The sequence below is a fragment of the Podarcis tiliguerta genome, assembly GCF_965153285.1.
Source record: "Podarcis tiliguerta genome assembly, chromosome: 18".
NCBI classification, from domain to species: Eukaryota; Metazoa; Chordata; class Lepidosauria; order Squamata; family Lacertidae; genus Podarcis; species Podarcis tiliguerta.
Genome location: NC_139551.1, coordinates 4,542,185 through 4,560,781, shown reverse-complemented (window position 1 = coordinate 4,560,781; position 18,597 = coordinate 4,542,185). Strand labels below are relative to the sequence as shown.

Here is an 18,597-nt window from a genome sequence, read left to right as displayed (position 1 = left end):
AGTGCCTTCCCATAAAGCCGCCGAATCATCAACGTGGGCACAAAGCGCTTTGGGGCATGTGCAGAGCGCCTCCCCATAAAGCCGCCGAATCATCAACGTGGGCACAAAGCGCTTTGGGGCATGTGCAGAGCGCCTTTCCATGATTCCCGCAAGGGGAAGCCGACGAATCATCAGTGTGGGTGCAATGTGCTTTGAGGCATGTGCAGAGCGCCTTTCCAGTCCAGCAAGGCGGAGCCGCTGAAACGGACAGTGTGCCTTTGAGCATGGGCAGAGTGCCTTTGAAGATCACTTGGGTGGTTCGCAACATTAAAAATACAACAGGAAAAGGCAATAGATTCTGTGAGTTAGCCAGAACTACAGGCCAGGGCTGATAACTTCTGGCTTGTAGGCCAGTTTTCAGAACATAATTGAAGAGAATAGAATCGTAAAGGTAAAGGGACCCCTGACCGTTAGGTCCAGTCGTGACCGACTCTGGGGTTGCGGCGCTCATCTCGCTTTACTGGCCGAGGGAGCCGGCGTACAGCTTCCGGGTCCTGTGGCCAGCAGGACTAAGCCGCTTCTGGCGAACCAGAGCAGCGCACGGAAACGCCGTTTACCTTCCCACCGGAGCGGTACCTATTTATCTACTTGCACTTTGAGGTGCTTTCGAACTGCTAGGTTGGCAGGAGCAGGGACCGAGCAACGGGAGCTCACCCCGTCATTGCGGGGATTCAAACCGCCGACTTTCTGATCGGCAAGTCCTAGGCTCAGTGGTTTAACCCACAGCGCCACCCGCGTCCACTTTTTCTTAGGACATCCCTATTTTCATTGGAGAAACGTTGGAGGGTATGGAGCTATCTGACCCCTGATCCATCTTCCTGCATAGGGAAGTTTATTTTAATATTTATATTTTCTTAACTTATTATTTTATTGATGATTTTCCATTTTATACATTTCGATAATTATGCAATCATTTTATCATTTCAAAACTCGACTTCCTTCCCCCTCCTTAAATTTATTTTTTATATCTTCTGCATATTCCAAATTAACTTAATTTACTCATTTGTTCATCTGCTTTAAACATATTCACTTATGAAACTGCAGCTTATTACAGTAATCCTACCAATGTTCTTATCTGTTTACAGTTTATTTTGTAAATATTCAATAAACCATTTCCATTCTTTTATAGAAAGTTTGTTGTCTTGGATTTCTTATTTTCCTGGTACGTTTTGCCATTTCTGCAACAGTGTTTTGTGTTGTGTAGGCTCTTAGGATGTAAGTCATGGGCCCCGTCTGCTAGCCTGCTCCCTAAAATATCCCTGGCTTGCTCCTTTCTATATATAGGGTGCCTACATTCTGCATGGACTGGTTGCATGGCCCCATGTGCAAATGGCTTGAGATACCTATGAGGTCCAGGGATGCGGGTGGCGCTGTGGGTTAAACCACAGAGCCTCGGACTTGCCGATCAGAATGTCGGCGGTTCGAATCCTCGCGATGGGTGAGCTCCCGTTGCTCAGTCCCTGCTCCTGCCAACCTAGCAGTTCGAAAGCACACCAGCACAAGTAGATAAATAGGTACCGCTCTGGGGGGAAGGTAAACGGCGTTTCCGTGCGCTGCTCTGGTTCGCCAGAAGCGGCTTAGTCATGCTGGCCACATGACCCAGAAGCTGTACGCCAGCTCCCTTGGCCAATAAAGCGAGATGAGCGCCGCAACCCCAGAGTCGGTCACGACTGGACCTAATGGTCAGGGGTCCCTTTACCGTTACCTATGAGGTCCATCAATGACCATCTAGCAAATATTCAACACAAAAAATAGCTGCAATTTGTTGTTGACAAAGGACAGCTGGACATAGAAAGGGCCCCATTACCTTCAGTAGCTTAGGGCCTCATCAAACCTACATCTGGCCCTACCTGTGAGGTAGGTTAGGCTGAGAGGCAGCGATTCAGATTCAATCTTAAGGATCGGATTCAATCTTAAGGATCTGATTCAATCTTAAGGACCTTTCAATGTTTCAGCTCACTACGTGAAACACAAACCTCGTGAGTTGCAGCCAAATTGGACTTCTGCTTGCTGGGAGAGACCCACTAAAAAAAGACCAAATACGTAGATTCCCAGAATTCCCAATAGGTTTACTCTGAGTAGGAGTAACATCCCATGCAAGCCACTTACTCTGCAATTTTATCAGCAGTGAGAAGAAAATTGATATAAGTTTGTGAGCTGACTGTAATAAATGATCTATCTACAGTGGTACCTCGGGTTAAGTTCTTAATTCGTTCCGGAAGTCCGTTCTTAACCTGAAACTGTTCTTAACCTGAAGCACCACTTTAGCTAATGGGGCCTCCTGCTGCCGCCGCACTGCCAGAGCACAATTTCTGTTCTCATCCTGAAGCAAAGTTCTTAACCTGAAGCACTATTTCTGGGTTAGTGGGGTCTGTAACCTGAAGCGTATGTAACCTGAAGCGTATGTAACCTGAGGTACCACTGTATCTATCTATTGATATAAGTTGGAAAGTTTATATTTCTTAACATGCTGTTTTTAAAAATTTTGTGTGTGTGTATGAGTGTGGGGAGAGAGAGACCTGAACCACATTTTTGTTAAAAAAACCAAAAATCCAGACCAGCTATATGGAACAGCTTTCTGTAACTGGAAGAACAAGGGTGATGGAACAGGGCAATGGCACCCCCTAGAGTAAAAAAAGTACAATTGCGGCAGCAAAGGGGAAAGCACAGCGTGTAAAGTTTGCAACATTTGCAGACTTTTTAGTTTCTCATAATAACACAGGAAGCGGTGGATCATGTCCTATGAAGCTGAGTGTTGGGCAGAGCTTGAGACTGAATTAACCAGTCCAGTATAAGGACTCCCCGACTTCTATAGCCAATCTTGGATGAGATTACAGTGGTACCTTGGTTCTCAAACGCCTTGGTTCTCAAACGCCTTGGTTCTCAAACGCCTTGGTTCTCAAACGCCTTGGTTCCCCAACGCCGAAAACCTGGAAGTAAGTGTTCTAGTTTTTGAACATTTTCTGGAAGCCGAACGTCCGATGCGGCTGTCGGCTATTGTTTCCTGGGCGCCTGCGCCAATCAGAAGTCGCGCCTTGGTTTCTGAACATTTCAGAAGTCAAACAGACCTCCGGAACGGATTAAGTTTGGCGCTTTTGTTTTTGCTATGCTATTCATTTTGCGTTTTTGTTTTTGAGGCTTTTCCAGTTCATTTGTTTTTGTGACAGTGTGGAACCCAGTTCAGCTACTGACGGATCGATCGCGCGACTGTGGAAATGGATAAAAGCCCCCCATCCAAACAATGACTATCATCAGTGCACGTAAGAAAGAAAATAATAATTTTTATCATCTACAATACTGTCTTATTCATTTTATAGTACAGTGCATTGATTAGTGCTTTCATTGTATGGGTCAATGGTATTGTCAGATAGTAAAACTCATGTTAAATTGCTGTTTTAGTGATTGTTTTTAAAAGTCTGGAACGGATTAATCCGTTTCGCATTACTTCCTATGGGAAAGCGCGCCTTGGTTTTGGAACGCTTTGGTTTTGGAACGCATTCCCAGAACGGATTAAGTTAGAGAACCAAGGTACCATTGTACTCAGAAGCAAGCCCTACTGGCTTTGATGGGGACGTTCTCAAACGACGCAGGCAGAGTGTTTTAATCTTTTAGCTTTATTTTCAAAGCGCAACAGACAAGCAAGCGAACCGATCTCCTTTGGGATTCCAGAGTCCAAAACCTCGCACGGACAAATTCTGCAGCTTGCCCCGGTGAGGGCAGGATCCTGCACCGATCCATTCCTTGTGCCTGATCTTGCAGCCAAGCCGTTCTTGAGTTCTCATCTCCCACCTTTCCGCTCTACAACAAACTTCCGTTTGTGCCCCTTCCTCTGAGATACCGTATTTTTCGCTCTATAGGACGCACCGGACCATAGGAGGGGGAGAACGGGGGGGGGGGAATTCTCCCCCTCTCTGCTCAGCGCCCCTTCAGCGAAGCGGTAGGAGAAACAGAGCCCCTTCCATTTCTCCTTCCGCTTCGCTGAAAGGGCGCTGCGCAGAGAGGGAAAACTGTGCATTCCCTCTCCAGGCTTCAGGCAGCTATCCGCAAGCCTTCGGAGCGCAGCGGGAACTCCAGCGCTCCGAAGGCTTGCGGATAGTTGACTGAAGCCCCGGAGCGCAGCCTTTGAAGCCTCCGCAGAGCCTTTGAAGGCACCCCGCTGCCCTGCGGAGGCTTTGTGCAGCTAACCCCAAGCTAGAACAGCAAGACATAGCGCTGCGCCAGTGGCGTAGCGTGGGGGGTGCAGGGGGACCCAGCCGCACCGGGCGCAACATCGGGGGGGAGGGCGCTCGCACTCGCAGCTCTCTGCCCCTACCTGGCTCACTCACTCTCACTGCAGTGCTGGCTGTGCAAATCCGATCCGAGCCACCGGGTCGCCGCCCACTGTGGAGGGGAGGGTGCCAGGCGTGCGGTGCGGTGCGGAGAGAGAGCGAGGGACTATCTGGGGGAGGGACAGTGCAGCGGGGGGGGGGCGCAAATTACTTGCCTTGCTCCGGGTGCTGACAACCCACGCTACGCCACTGCGCTGCACAGCGCTCCGTCTCCCTGTTCTGGCTTTGGGCTTAGCCGCGCAGCCTGTATCCGCTCTATAGGACACACACACATTTCCCCTTAATTTTTGGAGGGGAAAAAGTGTGTCCTATCGAGCAAAAAATACGGTAAGTCTCCCTGCCACCCCAAGGCTCTGATCCATAGCATCTCCCACGACTCTCCTTGGCAGAACAATGGATTTGAATACCCCTTTTTTCTTGTTTCTCTCCCACTCAGAATCCTACTCTCTTAAGCCTTATTGTCTCCGAAATAATGAAGCTGCGAGACCTTTCAGGATCTGACCCCTACACACAAGCCAGCCCCTACGGTTCCATTGGCCTTGCCCTTTTCAAATCGAGGGCAGAAGCAGTTGCCCATCTCTCAGGAACAGTTAAGTATTTTATTTTCTTCCCCTTCAGCTGCTGACTCACCCTTTTGTCTACAGATGTTCTCCTTAAGCTCTCCTTCTGCCTTCTCGCCTCTCGTAAGAAACCTCACTTCCGAGCAAAACTTTCCTCCCCAAAACTTTCCTCCTCGTTCTTCTTTCTCTCCCTCTCTAGACACCAGGAAGAACTTTCTGGCGGTACGAAGTGTGTCGCCAGGCAAACGGACTCGCCTCCGCTGGAGATTTTTCAGAAGAAGTCGGATGGTCTGGGATTGTTTAGCTGGGATTCTTGCATTGCAAAGAATTGTACTAGTTGTATTGTTGTTGTTGTTGTTGTTGTTGTTGTTGTCATTTGAATGTAATATTGGGGTAGGCGATTTGGAAGTCCGCAAGAAGGACACTGACAAACTGGAACGTGTCCAGAGGAGGGCAACCAAAATGGTCAAAGGCCTGGAAACGATGCCTTATGAGGAACGGCTAAGGGAGCTAGGCATGTTTAGCCTGGAGAAGAGGAGGTTAAGGGGTGATATGATAGCCATGTTCAAATATATAAAAGGATGTCACAGAGAGGAGGGAGAAAAGTTGTTTTCTGCTGCTCCAGAGAAGCGGACACGGAGCAATGGATCCAAATTACAAGAAAGAAGATTCCACCTAAACATTAGGAAGAACTTCCTGACAGTAAGAGCTGTCCGACAGTGGAATTTGCTGCCAAGGAGTGTGGTGGAGTCTCCTTCTTTGGAGGTCTTTAAGCAGAGGCTTGACAACCAGATGTCAGGAGTGCTCTGATGGTGTTTCCTGCTTGGCAGGGGGTTGGACTCGATGGCCCTTGGGGTCTCTTCCAACTCTATGATTCTAAGAAGGAGCAAAGATTTAATCCATAAAGTCCTAAGCTGCGCTATACATTTCAAGCCGTCACTAAACAGTCAAAGAATAATGGGGAATGTAGTTTGTTCCGGGTGCTATTCCCCACCTGGAACTACAATTCCCAGAGTTATCTGGGAAGAGTGACTGATGGATAAACCACTCTGGGGAATGTAGCTCTGTGAGGGGACAACTCTGGGCACCCTTCACAAACTACAGTTCCCAGAATTCTTTTGGGGAAGCTGTGGCTCTTGTGTGCAATAACACACTCCTTTAAATGTACAGTGGTGCCTCGCAAGACGAAAAGAATCCGTTCCGCCAGTCTATTAGCGGCTATTAAAGGCTTAAGGGATTAGCGGATTAGCTGCTAAAAGGCTATTAGCGGCTTAGATCAGTTGTTAGGCGGCTTAGGGGCTTGGGAAAAAGGGGGAGAGGGGGGAAAAAACCCAGGAATCGCAAGACATTTTCGTCTTGCGAAGCAAGCCCATAGCAAATTCGTTTTGCGAAGCACCTCCAAAACGGAAAACCCTTTCATCTAGCGGGTTTTCCGTCTTGCGAGGCATTCGTCTTGCGGGGCACCACTGTATAACGCAGAAGAGCAGGAGGGGTCCTATTGGAAATCCAGAGATCTCTACAGCATTGATGGAGAGCCCAGCCACTCGCACCAGGTCACTGGTTCCACGGTCAAATCTTACTATTTCAAGACGTTTCTTCCATAATGTTGTTGTTGTTGTGGTTGTTGAGCCGTTTAGTCGTGTCCGACTCTTCGTGACCCCCCTGGACCAGAGCACGCCAGGCCCTCCTGTCTTCCACTGCCTCCTGCAGTTTGGTCAAACTCATGCTGGTAGCTTCGAGAACACTGTCCCACCATCTCGTCCTCTGTCGTCCCCTTCTCCTTGTGCCCTCCATCTTTCCCAACATCAGGGTCTTTTCCAGGGAGTCTTCTCTTCTCATGAGGTGGCCAAAGTCTTGGAGCCTCAGCTTCAGGATCTGTCCTTCCAGTGAGCACTCAGGGCTGATTTCCTTCCGAATGGAGAGGTTTGATCTTCTTGCAGTCCATGGGACTCTCCAGAGTCTCCTCCAGCACCAGAATTCAAAAGCATCCTTTCTTCGGCGATCAGCCTTCTTCATGGTCCAGCTTTCACTTCCATACATCACTACTGGGAAAACCATAGCTTTTACTATACGGACGTTTGTTGGCAAGGTGATGTCTCTGCTTTTTAAGATGCTGTTTAGGTTTGTCATCGCTTTTCTCCCAAGAAGCAGGCGTCTCTTAATTTTGTGGCTGCTGTCACCATCTGCAGTGATCATGGAGCCCAAGAAAGCAAAATCTCTCACTGCCTCCATTTCTTCCCCTTCTATTTGCCAGGAGGTGATGGTCCCAGTGGCCATGATCTTCATTTTTTTGATGTTGAGCTTCAGACCATATTTTGCGCTCTCCTCTTTCGCCCTCAATAAAAGGTTCTTTAATTCCTCCTCACTTTCTGCCATCCAGGTTGTGTCATCTGCATATCTGAGGTTGTTGATATTTCTTCCGGCAATCTTAATTCCGGCTTGGGATTCATCCAGCCTAGCCTTTCGCATGATGAATTCTGCATATGAGTTAAATAAGCAGGGAGGCAATATACAGCCTTGTCGTACTCCTTTCCCAGCAGGTTAGTTTTACGATAATAAAGCTGAGCAGCGAGAAAGCTCGTGTCGGAGGCCTTGCGATATCCTTGCGAGATACGCTAGGGTTTCCTCCTCGGAATACCTTGCGGGCTTTCAGCCGGGTGGAGAATTCCCTCCACCAGACTCACCAGGAGAGGAAATTCACCCACGGACCCGAACGGCCTGCTGCCTGGCCCAACATCCAGCAGGGCCTCATAGGTGAAATTCTGCAACCAGACCCCTTGGCCAGACCTTGACCCGAGAGCAGAGTTGTCAGTATCCTGGCTCTTGGAGGAGGACTGCGAATGGTGAGGACTTCTCTGAGTATCGCTTGGACCATGGTTCTTTTGGACCACGATGACTCTGGAGTAGTCCACTCGGCTCCAGGCGGACATGTTCCTCTCGGTCTGCCCCCCGCTTTCCCAGGAGGGGCTCCCGCTTCTGGTCATGGGGGCTGACTTCTGCAAAGGCCCGGGAACATCCAACAGCCACTGGTTCCCCAAAAACGCCTTCCTCCCCATCTCTCCCGACTGGGAGGGGAGGACCCTCAGGAGGTCAGTGATGGTCAGGGTGAGATAATCTCGACTCCATTTCTCAGGGCGACAAGGAGAGAAATCCTAAATAATAAGAAGAAGAATAATAATTTATTATTTGTACCCTGCCCGACCTGGGGCTCGAACTCACCACCTTGAGATTATAATAAGAATAATAATTTATTATTTATACCCCGCCCATCTGGCTGAGTTTCCCCAGCCACTCTGGGCGGCTTCCACAGAGACCAAAAATACACTAAAATGTCACACATTAAAAACAGGGCTGCCTTAAGATGTCTTCTGAATGTCAGGTAGTTGTTTATGGCTTTGACATCTGGTGGGAGGGCGTTCCACAGGGAGGGCACCACCACCGAGAAGGCCCTCTGCCTGGTTCCCTGTAGCTTTGCTTCTCGCAATGAGGGAACCGCCAGAAGGCCCTCGGAGCTGGACCTCAGCGTCCGGGCAGAACGATGGGGGTGGAGACGCTCCTTCAGGACAAGAAGGGGCTTTAAGGGGCGTCCTTTAAAAATTCTGAGTCCCTGGTTGGACTTGCGTAATGCCGGTGTTGCAGTTTGCTGGGTCCAGCGATGGTTACAGCCTCTGCTCAGTGATTGGTTGAACTGCCCTTATGTCACAGAAGCACCGTGCTAGCCAATGATCCCATTGGCTGAGTCCTTAACGCCATCGGTTCCATGTTCTAATTGGGCTGCAATGCTTTTCTAATGCCCCTGCTCAGCATTTGGCTGCTCTTAGGTCACAGACAGGCTCTGTTTCAAGGCGCCTTTAACTGCCGGGAGCAGGCGGGGAAAATCCTTTTTGTGCCAATCCAAGCCACCCACCCAAACAACACTATCCTGGTATGCCCCAAAAAAGCAACACTTTGGAGGTCCTGAGCCGCAAGGAGGTTATATTGGTCTCAACTAGGGCCAGGGCCTTTTCAGTACTGGCCCCGACTTGGTGGAACGCTCTGTCACAAGAGACCAGGGCCCTGCGGGATTTGACATCTTTCTGCAGGGCCTGCAAGACGGAGCTGTTCCGCTTGGCCTTTATATTTTTCTCCCCTTATGGTTTTGATTTATGGGTTCCTACTAAAACGAGGCTGCATTTTAAATTGTATTTTAACCCATATTTTAACTAACTGTTTTTTGTTTTTTCTATTACGTTTTATTGTCATTTTATTGGTGTTAGCCGCCCTGAGCCCGGTTCTGGCCAGGGAGGGTGCGGTATAAATAAAAATATATTATTATTATTATTATTACTTATTACTCACCAGACACATTTTTTGCGGTGCCCATGTAGCAAGGTTGCTTTTTGCCGGGTCAGGAATCGGCGGCCACAGGTACTTCTGAAGCCTGAAAAATCCAGAGACTTTAGTTAAAAGAGTGGAGGTGGGAGACAGAAAAGGAAAAAAAGGACTTCCACTGAAATGAGTTCTGACAATTAAAGAGGAAAGCAAAATCTAGTTTCTGCCTAGGAGGCAGAAGATTTTGGTTCAGTTTCAAAGTGTCTCTTTTGCAGAATGAGACTCATATAATAATCATAATCATAATCATAATCATACTAATAATAATAATAATAATAATAATAATAATAATAATAATAATAATAAATTTATACCCCGCCCATCTGGCTCGGCTTCCCCAGCCACTCTGGGCGACTTCCAACAAAATATTATAACACATTAATGCATCGAACATTAAAAGCTTCCCTAAACAAGCAAGCTGGGGGGGGGGGTGTGGACAGGGCTGCCTCGGTGGTGGCCCCAGGCTTCTGAAATGTGCTTCTGAGGAAGCCCCACTGAGCCCTGGCATGGGGCATGCCAGCCTCTGCCAAACTGGTTCTCTCTAGATACTTTTGGATGACAACGCCCACCAGCCCAAGTTGGCACGCTGGCCAGTGCTGATGGGAGTTGTAGTTTGAAACAGCCCTGGTGGCTAGAGGGTGGCGGGAGTTGTAGTTTGAGATGGCTACAATGACTGGAGCCGATGGAAGCCGTAGTCCAGAAAAGGGAGAGACTTTCCCACAGGCCGGTGTAGAAAGGGGCTCAGGGTCATAGCTGTCAATTTACAGATTTGAAAATAAGGGACCGGCAGCCTTGAAAATAAGGGACCAGCAGCCAAAATAAGGGATTTTAGTCAACCAGCTGAAATGCGAAGTTAAAAGGGGCCAGATAATTTTGGAGAGCAGAGTTGGTTTTTAGCCCTTCGTTTGCAGAGGTTGCTGCTCAAGACACCAGCCGATGAAACACTGCAATTAAATACCGTATTTTTTGCTCTATAAGACTCACTTTTTCCCTCCTAAAGAGTAAGGGGAAATGTGTGTGCATCTTATGGAGCTAATGCAGGCTGCGCAGCTATCCCAGAAGCCAGAACAGCAAGAGGGATCGCTGCTTTCACTGCGCAGCGATCCCTCTTGTTGTTCTGACTTCTGAGATTCAGAATATTTTTTTCCTTGTTTTCCTCCTCCAAAAACCAGGTGCGTCTTGTGCTCTGGTGCATCTTATAGAGCGAAAAATACAGTAACTACAAGCAGCAACCACTTTCCACGCAAAATGTAGTCCAAGCTACGAAGATGCTGCTGCAGTTCTGTATCTTTTCTCTCGTGCTCCATCTGCAGCTCTCAGTTCCATCAGGCGGGGTGGGAGGAAAGGTGGGGGGGGGAAATAGCGCCCGAAGTAAACCCGCCGATCAGACCATCTGTGCTAGTCTACCTCTGCAAATCTGTGGGAGAAGCGCTTGCGGTCTTTCCCTTGTAGCCCTTGGAACAGCTGCCCACGCCTCCGCCTCCTCCTCTTCCTCCTCTCTCTGAACTGCTTTCTCTATGGTTGCCCTCGCTCTCCTCTCAAGGCTCCTCAGCAATTCATAGGCCATGCTAGGCTGCCCATCTCATCCGGGTCCTTCGGCGGCACAGCCGCAGTACGGCCTAACGGGAGCGGTGGTGACGGGCAGAGGGGAGGCCCCAGGCAGAGACGCTCAGTTTGGCGGCCGCGAGAAGGATGGTGGCGGAAGGGCCCGAGGCTCCCACCAGTCCCGGCGGGGAGGGGCTCCCGGGGGCCGAGGCTGGTGAGAGGAGGCCGGAGGGGGGCGGATTGGGCAGCCAAACAACACAGTTGGAGCCTCCCTCGTCCCTGGCCGGCAGGGAGGGAGAGGAGCTGCTTCCTTTGAAACCCGGGAAATTTAAGGGACATCATCTATAAGGGACAGCAGCGGGACACGGCGCTGGGATAAGGGTCTGTCCCGCCAAATAAGGGACGCTTGACAGCTATGCTCAGGGTGTTTTCTTGAGTCATGCAGTCCCAAGCGGCAAAATGATTCCTTTGAGCCCTCTCTGGAGGATGTTATTTTTAAAAGAGAGAGAGAAGAAAAAGTTGGGAGCCCTAGCAAACGACGGGTTGGGCCTAGTGGGATGAGGAAGGCGATGCTTTATGGACACGCACAACCGATGCTTCCACAGGCAGGCCAGAGATCCGGCAAGCAGGACGAAGAGGAACCCCACGCAAAGGACAGAGGAGAGAATTTCGGTTTCGCCGTAATCTGCCGAGAAAGCAGAGAGAGAAAGAAGGAGCTTCAGATCTCGGAGGCCGAGGCATTCAGCAAAGAGAAACTGTTATTGGGAAAAATCTGAGGGCTTCCTTGGACAAAAACAAAGAGACCAACCAGGATAACTTCGAGCAAAACAGCAACCTGTAGGCTTGGCCTTTACTGATCTGTTGCAACAGGGTGCTCCCCTCACTCGCAGGAGAGAGGAGGGACCCAGAAAAATGGCATGCAAGGCCTTATAAAGACTTTTGAAATTGCCACCCTGTAGATCAAGACCACCCCCAGAAACATCATACATACATCACAGAAGGGGTGTAACCTAAGACCACCCCTCAGATACATCACACCTACATCACAGAAAAGGCAGTCTAAAACAGAAATTTGAATGTTGTTTTTCTCCTGTCCTTGTTTATCTCCTTTCTGGCAGGTTACTTGATTGGATTTCCTGGGGAGCCTGGCCAGTCTTTTGTAGTGATAAATACTTAGTTCCTGGGCCAGGTCACAGGCTCACACCCTGTTCAAACACAGACATATCCTTAAGACAGGATTTGTGAAGGAAAAGACAATGGGGAGGTTTCCCACTTTGACCTTGCAGAGAAAACATTGGCTCAGTTTAGGAATCAAAATGGTTCCAGGTCGGTCTTCCGGTGCTGATCTATGTACGTGCGGTTATGAACATTGCCATATATCTAAGACCTCAGAATTCCTATCACAAAACCAACGTCACCCCCTCCTGCCATCCATTTCACAGAATTACAAGGGGTTGGGAACCACTATGTAAAACCGTACATAAAAGTTTTCTGCTCCACTGCGCCCTCTGGTGTTGCTTATTTGTAATGCATTCAAAACACTGTTTTTTACTAATGTACCTTGGAGTGTATTTCTGAATGTAATAGAATATGTAGCATGTAACTCTTCCCCCCACCTGAGTTTTTTTTACTTTCGGTTTCCCCTTCTGTTGAAATGTATCGGAAACGCAAAGAAAGCAAAGAAACAAATAAATTGACTGATTCAGTGTAGGGAACTGTAATGAGCAAGTAAAAGGCAAAGTTAAAGGGACCCCCGACTATTAGGTCCAGTCGTGGCCGACTCTGGAGTTGTGGCGCTCATCTCGCTTTATTGGCCGAGGGAGCCGGCGTACAGCTTCCGGGTCATGTGGCCAGCAGGACTAAGCCGCTTCTGGCGAACCAGAGCAGCGCATGGAAATGCCGTTTACCTTCCTGCTGGAGGGGTACCTATTAATCTACTTGCACTTTGACGTGCTTTCAAACTGCTAGGTTGGCAGGAGCAGGGACCGAGCAACGGGAACTCACCCCGTCATTGCGGGGATTCGAACCGCCGACCTTCTGATCGGCAAGTCCTAGGCTCTGTGGTTTAACCCAAAGTGCCACCCGTGTCCCAATGAGCAAGTAAATAGGGGTAAAACATGGGCTTGTATGAAAATAACCACACGGCTGCCTCTTTTAGAGGGGGTATCCAGTAAACAAGTCGCTTGGATAGTTTTATGGATCAGTACAAAAAGTTGCTGGATCTCGAGTGCGCCTGCTGCTTCTCCGTATCTTATCTTGCTATATAATAAATTGTAAGGCTGTCGTCATGCTACTCCAATGGTCTGGCAGCTTCCAGAATGCAGCTTCCTACTGCCTGGCGGAAGGGGACCCTATTATCTCCCGCTTGGACTACTGCAATGCTCTCTACATGGGGCTACCTTTGAAGATGACCCAGAAACTGCATTTAATCCAAAATGCGGCAGCTAGACTGGGGACTGGGAGTGGCTGCCAGGACCACACAACACTGGTCTTGAAAGACCTACATTGGCTCCCAATATGTTTCCGAGCACAATTCAAAGTGTTGGTGCTGACCTTTAAATCCCTAAACGGCCTCGGTCCAGTATACCTGAAGGAGCGTCTCCACCCCCATCGTTCAGCCACTGAGATCCAGCACTGAGGGCCTTCTGGCGGTTGCCTCATTGCGAGAAGTGAGGTTACAGGGAACCAGACAGAGGGCCTTCTCGGTGGTGGCGCCCGCCCTGTGGAACGCCCTCCCTTCAGATGTGAGGGAAATAAGCAGCTATCTCATCTTTAAAAGACATCTGAAGGCAGCCCTGTTTAGGGAAGTTTTTAATATTTAATGCTGTATTGTTTTTAACACTCGATTGGGAGCTGACCAGAGTGGCTGGGGAAACTCAGCCAGATGTGCGGGGTCTAAATAAATTATTATTATTATTATTATTATTATTATTATTATTATTATTATTATTGGGGCAGAGAGGAAACCCCCACCATGTTCCCTCACCAGAGTCCTTGGTATGGATGGTCAGAACGGGTCCATCTGTCCTCCCTCCATCATTGGCGATGGTGATGAAGACCGTCAGGGAGGAGCTAGGAGCCAGGCCTTCAATGAGGTAGCCATGTACGTCGCTGTCCAGGACCACCGCCGCTGGAAAACAAGAAAGAGGAGCTGTCCCTGAGGCAAGAAGAAGGCTACAAAATGGCTACCAGCTCTGCATCCACAGTCAGAGGAGGTTGCAATGCTTTTGAAGACCAGTTGCGAGACATAGCAAGGGGGAAGACTTGCTGCTGTGTTTGGGTCCTGCTTCCCATTAGGACATTGGGTTGGCCACCGTGAGTACAGTGGTACCTTGGTTCTCAAACGCCATGGTTCTCAAACACCTTGGGACTAAACAACGCCTTGGTTCCCAAACGCCTTGGTTCTCAAACGCCTTGGGACTCAAACAACGCCTTGGTTCTCAAATGCCTTGGTTCTCAAACGCCTTGGTTCTCAAACGCCTTGGGACTCAAACGCCTTGGGACTCAAACAACGCCTTGGTTCTCAAACGCCTTGGTTCTCAAATGCCTTGGTTCTCAAACGTGAACCTAGGCGTTTGAGAACCAAGGCATTTGAGAACCAAGGCGTTTGAGTCCCAAGGCGTTTGAGAACCAAGGCGTTGTTTGAGTCCCAAAGCATTTGAGAACCAAGGCGTTTGGGAACCAAGGCGTTGTTTGAGTCCCAAGGCGTTTGAGAACCAAGGCATTATTTGAGAACCAAGGCGTTTGAGAACCAAGGCATTTGAGAACCAAGGCATTTGAGAACCAAGGCGTTTGGGAACCAAGGCGTTGTTTGAGTCCCAAGGCATTTGAGAACCAAGGCATTTGAGAACCAAGGCGTTTGAGAACCAAGGCGTTTGGTTCTCAAACACCTTGGTTCTCAAACGCCTTGGTTCCCAAACGCCGCAAACCCGGAAGTAAGTGTTCCGGTTTACGAACGTTTTCCAGAAGCTGAACATCCGACACAGCTGTCGGCTATTGTTTCTGGGGCGCCTGCGCCAATCAGAAGCCGCGCCTTGGTTTTTGAACGTTTCGGAAGTCAAACCGGAACGGATTAAGTTCGGCGCTTTTGTTTTTGCTATTTATTTTGCGTTTTTGTGGCTTTGTCGGTTCATTGGTTTTTGTGGCTGTGTGGAACCCAGTTCAGCTACTGATCGATTGACTGCGGAAATGGATAAAAGCCCCCCATCCAAACAATGACTATCATCAGTGCAGGTAAGAAAAAAAATTAATTTTAATTTTTCTCATCTACAATACTGTCTTATTTATTTTATAGTGCAGTACATTGATTGTTGCTTTCATTTTATGGATCAGTGGTCTCGTTAGATTGTAAAATGCATGTTAAATCGCTGTTTTAGGGGTTGTTTTTAAAAGTCTGGAACGGATTAAGGCATATTGTATTGCTTTCTATGGGAAAGCGCGCCTTGGTTTTGGAACACCTTGGTTTTGGAACGCTTTCGTTTTGTTCTGCTTGTGTGTTAAAAATATAAAGCAAAGTTTCTCAAGGAGCTGAGATTTCTGCAGGTACAACTCAGGACCTCACCTAGCACCTGAGATCTTTGTGGGAGTTACTTCGATCCGTTGAAACATGTCTTTCACCTCCTTAAGGCAGGGGTCAGCAAACGTTTTCAGCAGGGGGCCGGTCCACCGTCCCTCAGACCTTGTGGGGGGCCAGACTACACAGTGGTACCTCAGGTTAAGTACTTAATTCGTTCCGGAGGTCCGTTCTTAACCTGAAACTGTTCTTAACCTGAAGCACCACTTTAGCTAATGGGGCCTCCTGCTGCCGCCGCACCGCTGGAGCATGATTTCTGTTCTCATCCCGAATCAAAGTTCTTAACCTGAAGCACTATTTCTGGGTTAGCGGAGTCTGTAACCTGAAGCATATGTAACCTGAGGTACCACTGTATTTTGAAGGGGAAAAAATGAACGAATTCCGATGCCCCACAAATAACCCAGAGATGCATTTTAAATAAAAGCACACATTCTACTCATGTAAAAACACGCCGATTCCCGGACCGTCCGCGTGCAGGATTGAGAAGGCGATTGGGCCGGATCCGGCCCCCGGGCCTTAGTTTGCCTACCCATGCCTTAAGGTCTAGAAACTTGGTGTGTTTTTTAAAAAAATGTTAAAGCAACCACAGCCACAATTTTTGAGATGGGGGGTGTGTGTTCCCTGTCAGAACAGAACAAAGCACACACTTACTATGCTCGTTGTCACCGTCTTTTTTGTAGAAGACGGTGTAGTTTCGTATCACCCCGCCGCATTCCTCCAAAGGGAGAATCTCCCACTGCAACTCGACCCGGGACTTCCAGACTCGGACGGGATATAGAGTCGGAGCACGGAGTGGAGCTGGAGAAAGAGGGAAGGAGGAAGGAAAGAGGGGAGAGGGAGAAAGATGAGTATCTGTTTAAAGGTAAAGGTACCCCTGCCCGTACGGGCCAGTCGTGTCCGACTCTAGGGTTGTGCGCCCATCTCACTTAAGAGGCCGGGGGCCAGCGCTGTCCGGAGACACTTCCGGGTCACGTGGCCAGCGTGACGAAGCTGCTCTGGCAAGCCAGAGCCGCACACGGAAACGCCGTTTACCTTCCCGCTAGTAAGCGGTCCCTATTTATCTACTTGCACCCAGGGGTGCTTTCGAACTGCTAGGCTGGCAGGCGCTGGGACCGAACAACGGGAGCGCACCCCGCCGCGGGGATTCGAACCGCCGACCTTTCGATCGGCAAGCCCTATCTGTTTATAGACACACAAATCGAACTCTGCATTTACCGTATTTTTCGCTCCATAAGACACACCTAGTTTTTAGAGGAGGAAAACAAGAAAAAAAAATATTCTGAACAAAACACGGATGTATGACTTTCGTGGTTCATGGTGTGGCCACAGACATGATATGTGATTTGGCGGTGAGTATCTCTCCTCATGTATAGTTCAAGCTCTGGTTTTCCCAGTAGTGATGTATGGAAGTGAGAGCTGGACCATCAAAAAGGCTGATCGCCGAAGAATGGATGCTTTTGAATTCTGGGGCTGGAGGAGACACTTGAGAGTCCCATGGACTGCAAGAAGATCAAACCTCTCCATTCTGAAGGAAATCAGCCCTGAGTGCTCACCGGAAGGACCGATCGTGAAGCTGAGGCTCCAATACTTTGGCCACCTCATGAGAAGAGAAGACTCCCTGGAAAAGACCCTGATGTTGGGAAAGATGGAGGGCACAAGGAGAAGGGGACGACAGAGGATGAGATGGTGGGACAGTGTTCTCGAAGCTACCAGCATGAGTTTGACCAAAGTGCGGGAGGCAGTGGAAGACAGGAGGGCCTGGCGTGCTCTGGTCCAGGGGGTCACGAAGAGGCGGACACCACTAAACAACTAAACAACAACAACAAATAAGTTTCTATGGGTGGAATAATGGAATACTTTCGGGTCCCACCTACCAATCTCCTTGGAGTAAGCAGTGGTCAAACCTGAAGCCCAGATCTTGCCATCTATGAGGGCGAAAACCTTCAGTTCATAGAGCTTTCCTGGCTTGATTTCTTCTGGAGAGGAATAAAGAGATTCCATAAGAGAGAAATTAGCCCAAAACTGTTGGGTTTCCCTGCCTCCATCACTGGAATTCTGCTGACGCAGCCAAAAATCGCATTAGCTTCTTTTGCCGCTGCATCACACGGTTGACTCACCTATGATGAGCGCATGGCCAACGCTCGCTGGCTGATAACTCCAGGATTTATCTCTGCCCTCTTTTGTGGGTAGTTGACCCCATTCGAAAATGTAGACTGTCATTGGGTTGCTTGGGAGGGGCCAGTGTAAGAGGAGGCTGTGGTCCCCTGCGGGAGACACCAGGATGGGCAGCGGGGACAGCAGAGCTAGGAGCAAAAAAAAGAACGTCACGGAATGCTCACCAACACTCCAAAACGCCAGTTGGGTCAGAAGATCTGAAGTTTGGGAGCAACAGCCGAGAAGGCCTTCTCCCTCATTCCCCACCCCCAAGCGTGCCATGGAACAGAGCTTCCCCCAAAAAAGTTTCAGGGCCTGTGCAGGTTTGTACAAGATGATAAGGTAAAGGACCCCTGGACGGTTAAGTCCAGTCAAAGGCGACTATGGGGCTGCGGCGCTCATCTCGCTTTCGGGCCAAGGGAGCCGGCGTTTGTCCGCAGACAGCTTTCCGGGTCGTGTGGCCGGCAGGACTAAACCGCTTCTTGCACAACAGAACACCGTGATGGAAACCAGAGAGCACGGAAACGCTGTTTAGCTTCCCGCTGCAGTGGTACCTATTAATCTACTTGCACCGGTGTGCTTTCGAACTGCTAGGTTGGCAGGAGCTGGGACTGAGCAACGGGAGCTTACCCCGTCATGGGCATTTGAACCGCGAACCCAAGCCCAAGAGGCTCAGTGGCTTAGACCACAGTGTCTACACTAGCCGGTAGCAGACAGATGAGTCTGAGATGAGTGTAAAGCAAAAGACAAAGGACCCCTGGGCGGTTAAGTCCAGTCAAAGGCGACTATGGGGTTGCGGCGCTCATCTCGCTTTCAGGCCGAGGGAGCCGGCGTTTGTTCGCAGACAGCTTTCCGGGTCATGTGGCCAGCAGAACTAAACCGCTTCTGGTGCAACAGGACACTGTGATGGAAACCAGAGCGCACGGAAACACCATTTAGCTTCCCGCCGCAGTGGTACCTATTTATCTACTTGCACTGGCGTGCTTTCAAAATGCTAGGTTGGCAGGAGCTGGGACGGAGCAACAGG

The 18,597-nt window shown here is 49.3% G+C and overlaps 1 protein-coding gene across 2 annotated transcripts in view; it reads right to left on the bottom strand.

Moving 5' to 3' along the window:
- Positions 1-7,175: 7,175 nt before the first annotated feature.
- Positions 7,176-18,597, bottom strand: part of LOC310668344 (interleukin-6 receptor subunit beta-like) — a 29,714-nt gene continuing 18,292 nt past the window's right edge. For both annotated transcript variants that reach the window (XM_083421489.1, XM_083421490.1), the window contains 7 exons: positions 17,534-17,719; positions 17,291-17,392; positions 16,068-16,214; positions 13,830-13,973; positions 11,432-11,528; positions 9,266-9,347; positions 7,176-8,079 (listed from right to left, as the gene is read on the bottom strand). In XM_083421489.1, coding sequence (XP_083277615.1) covers positions 7,543-8,079; positions 9,266-9,347; positions 11,432-11,528; positions 13,830-13,973; positions 16,068-16,214; positions 17,291-17,392; positions 17,534-17,719 — 1,295 coding nt within the window. In that variant the 3' untranslated portion in view covers positions 7,176-7,542. The remainder of the gene's footprint in view (positions 8,080-9,265; positions 9,348-11,431; positions 11,529-13,829; positions 13,974-16,067; positions 16,215-17,290; positions 17,393-17,533; positions 17,720-18,597) is intronic.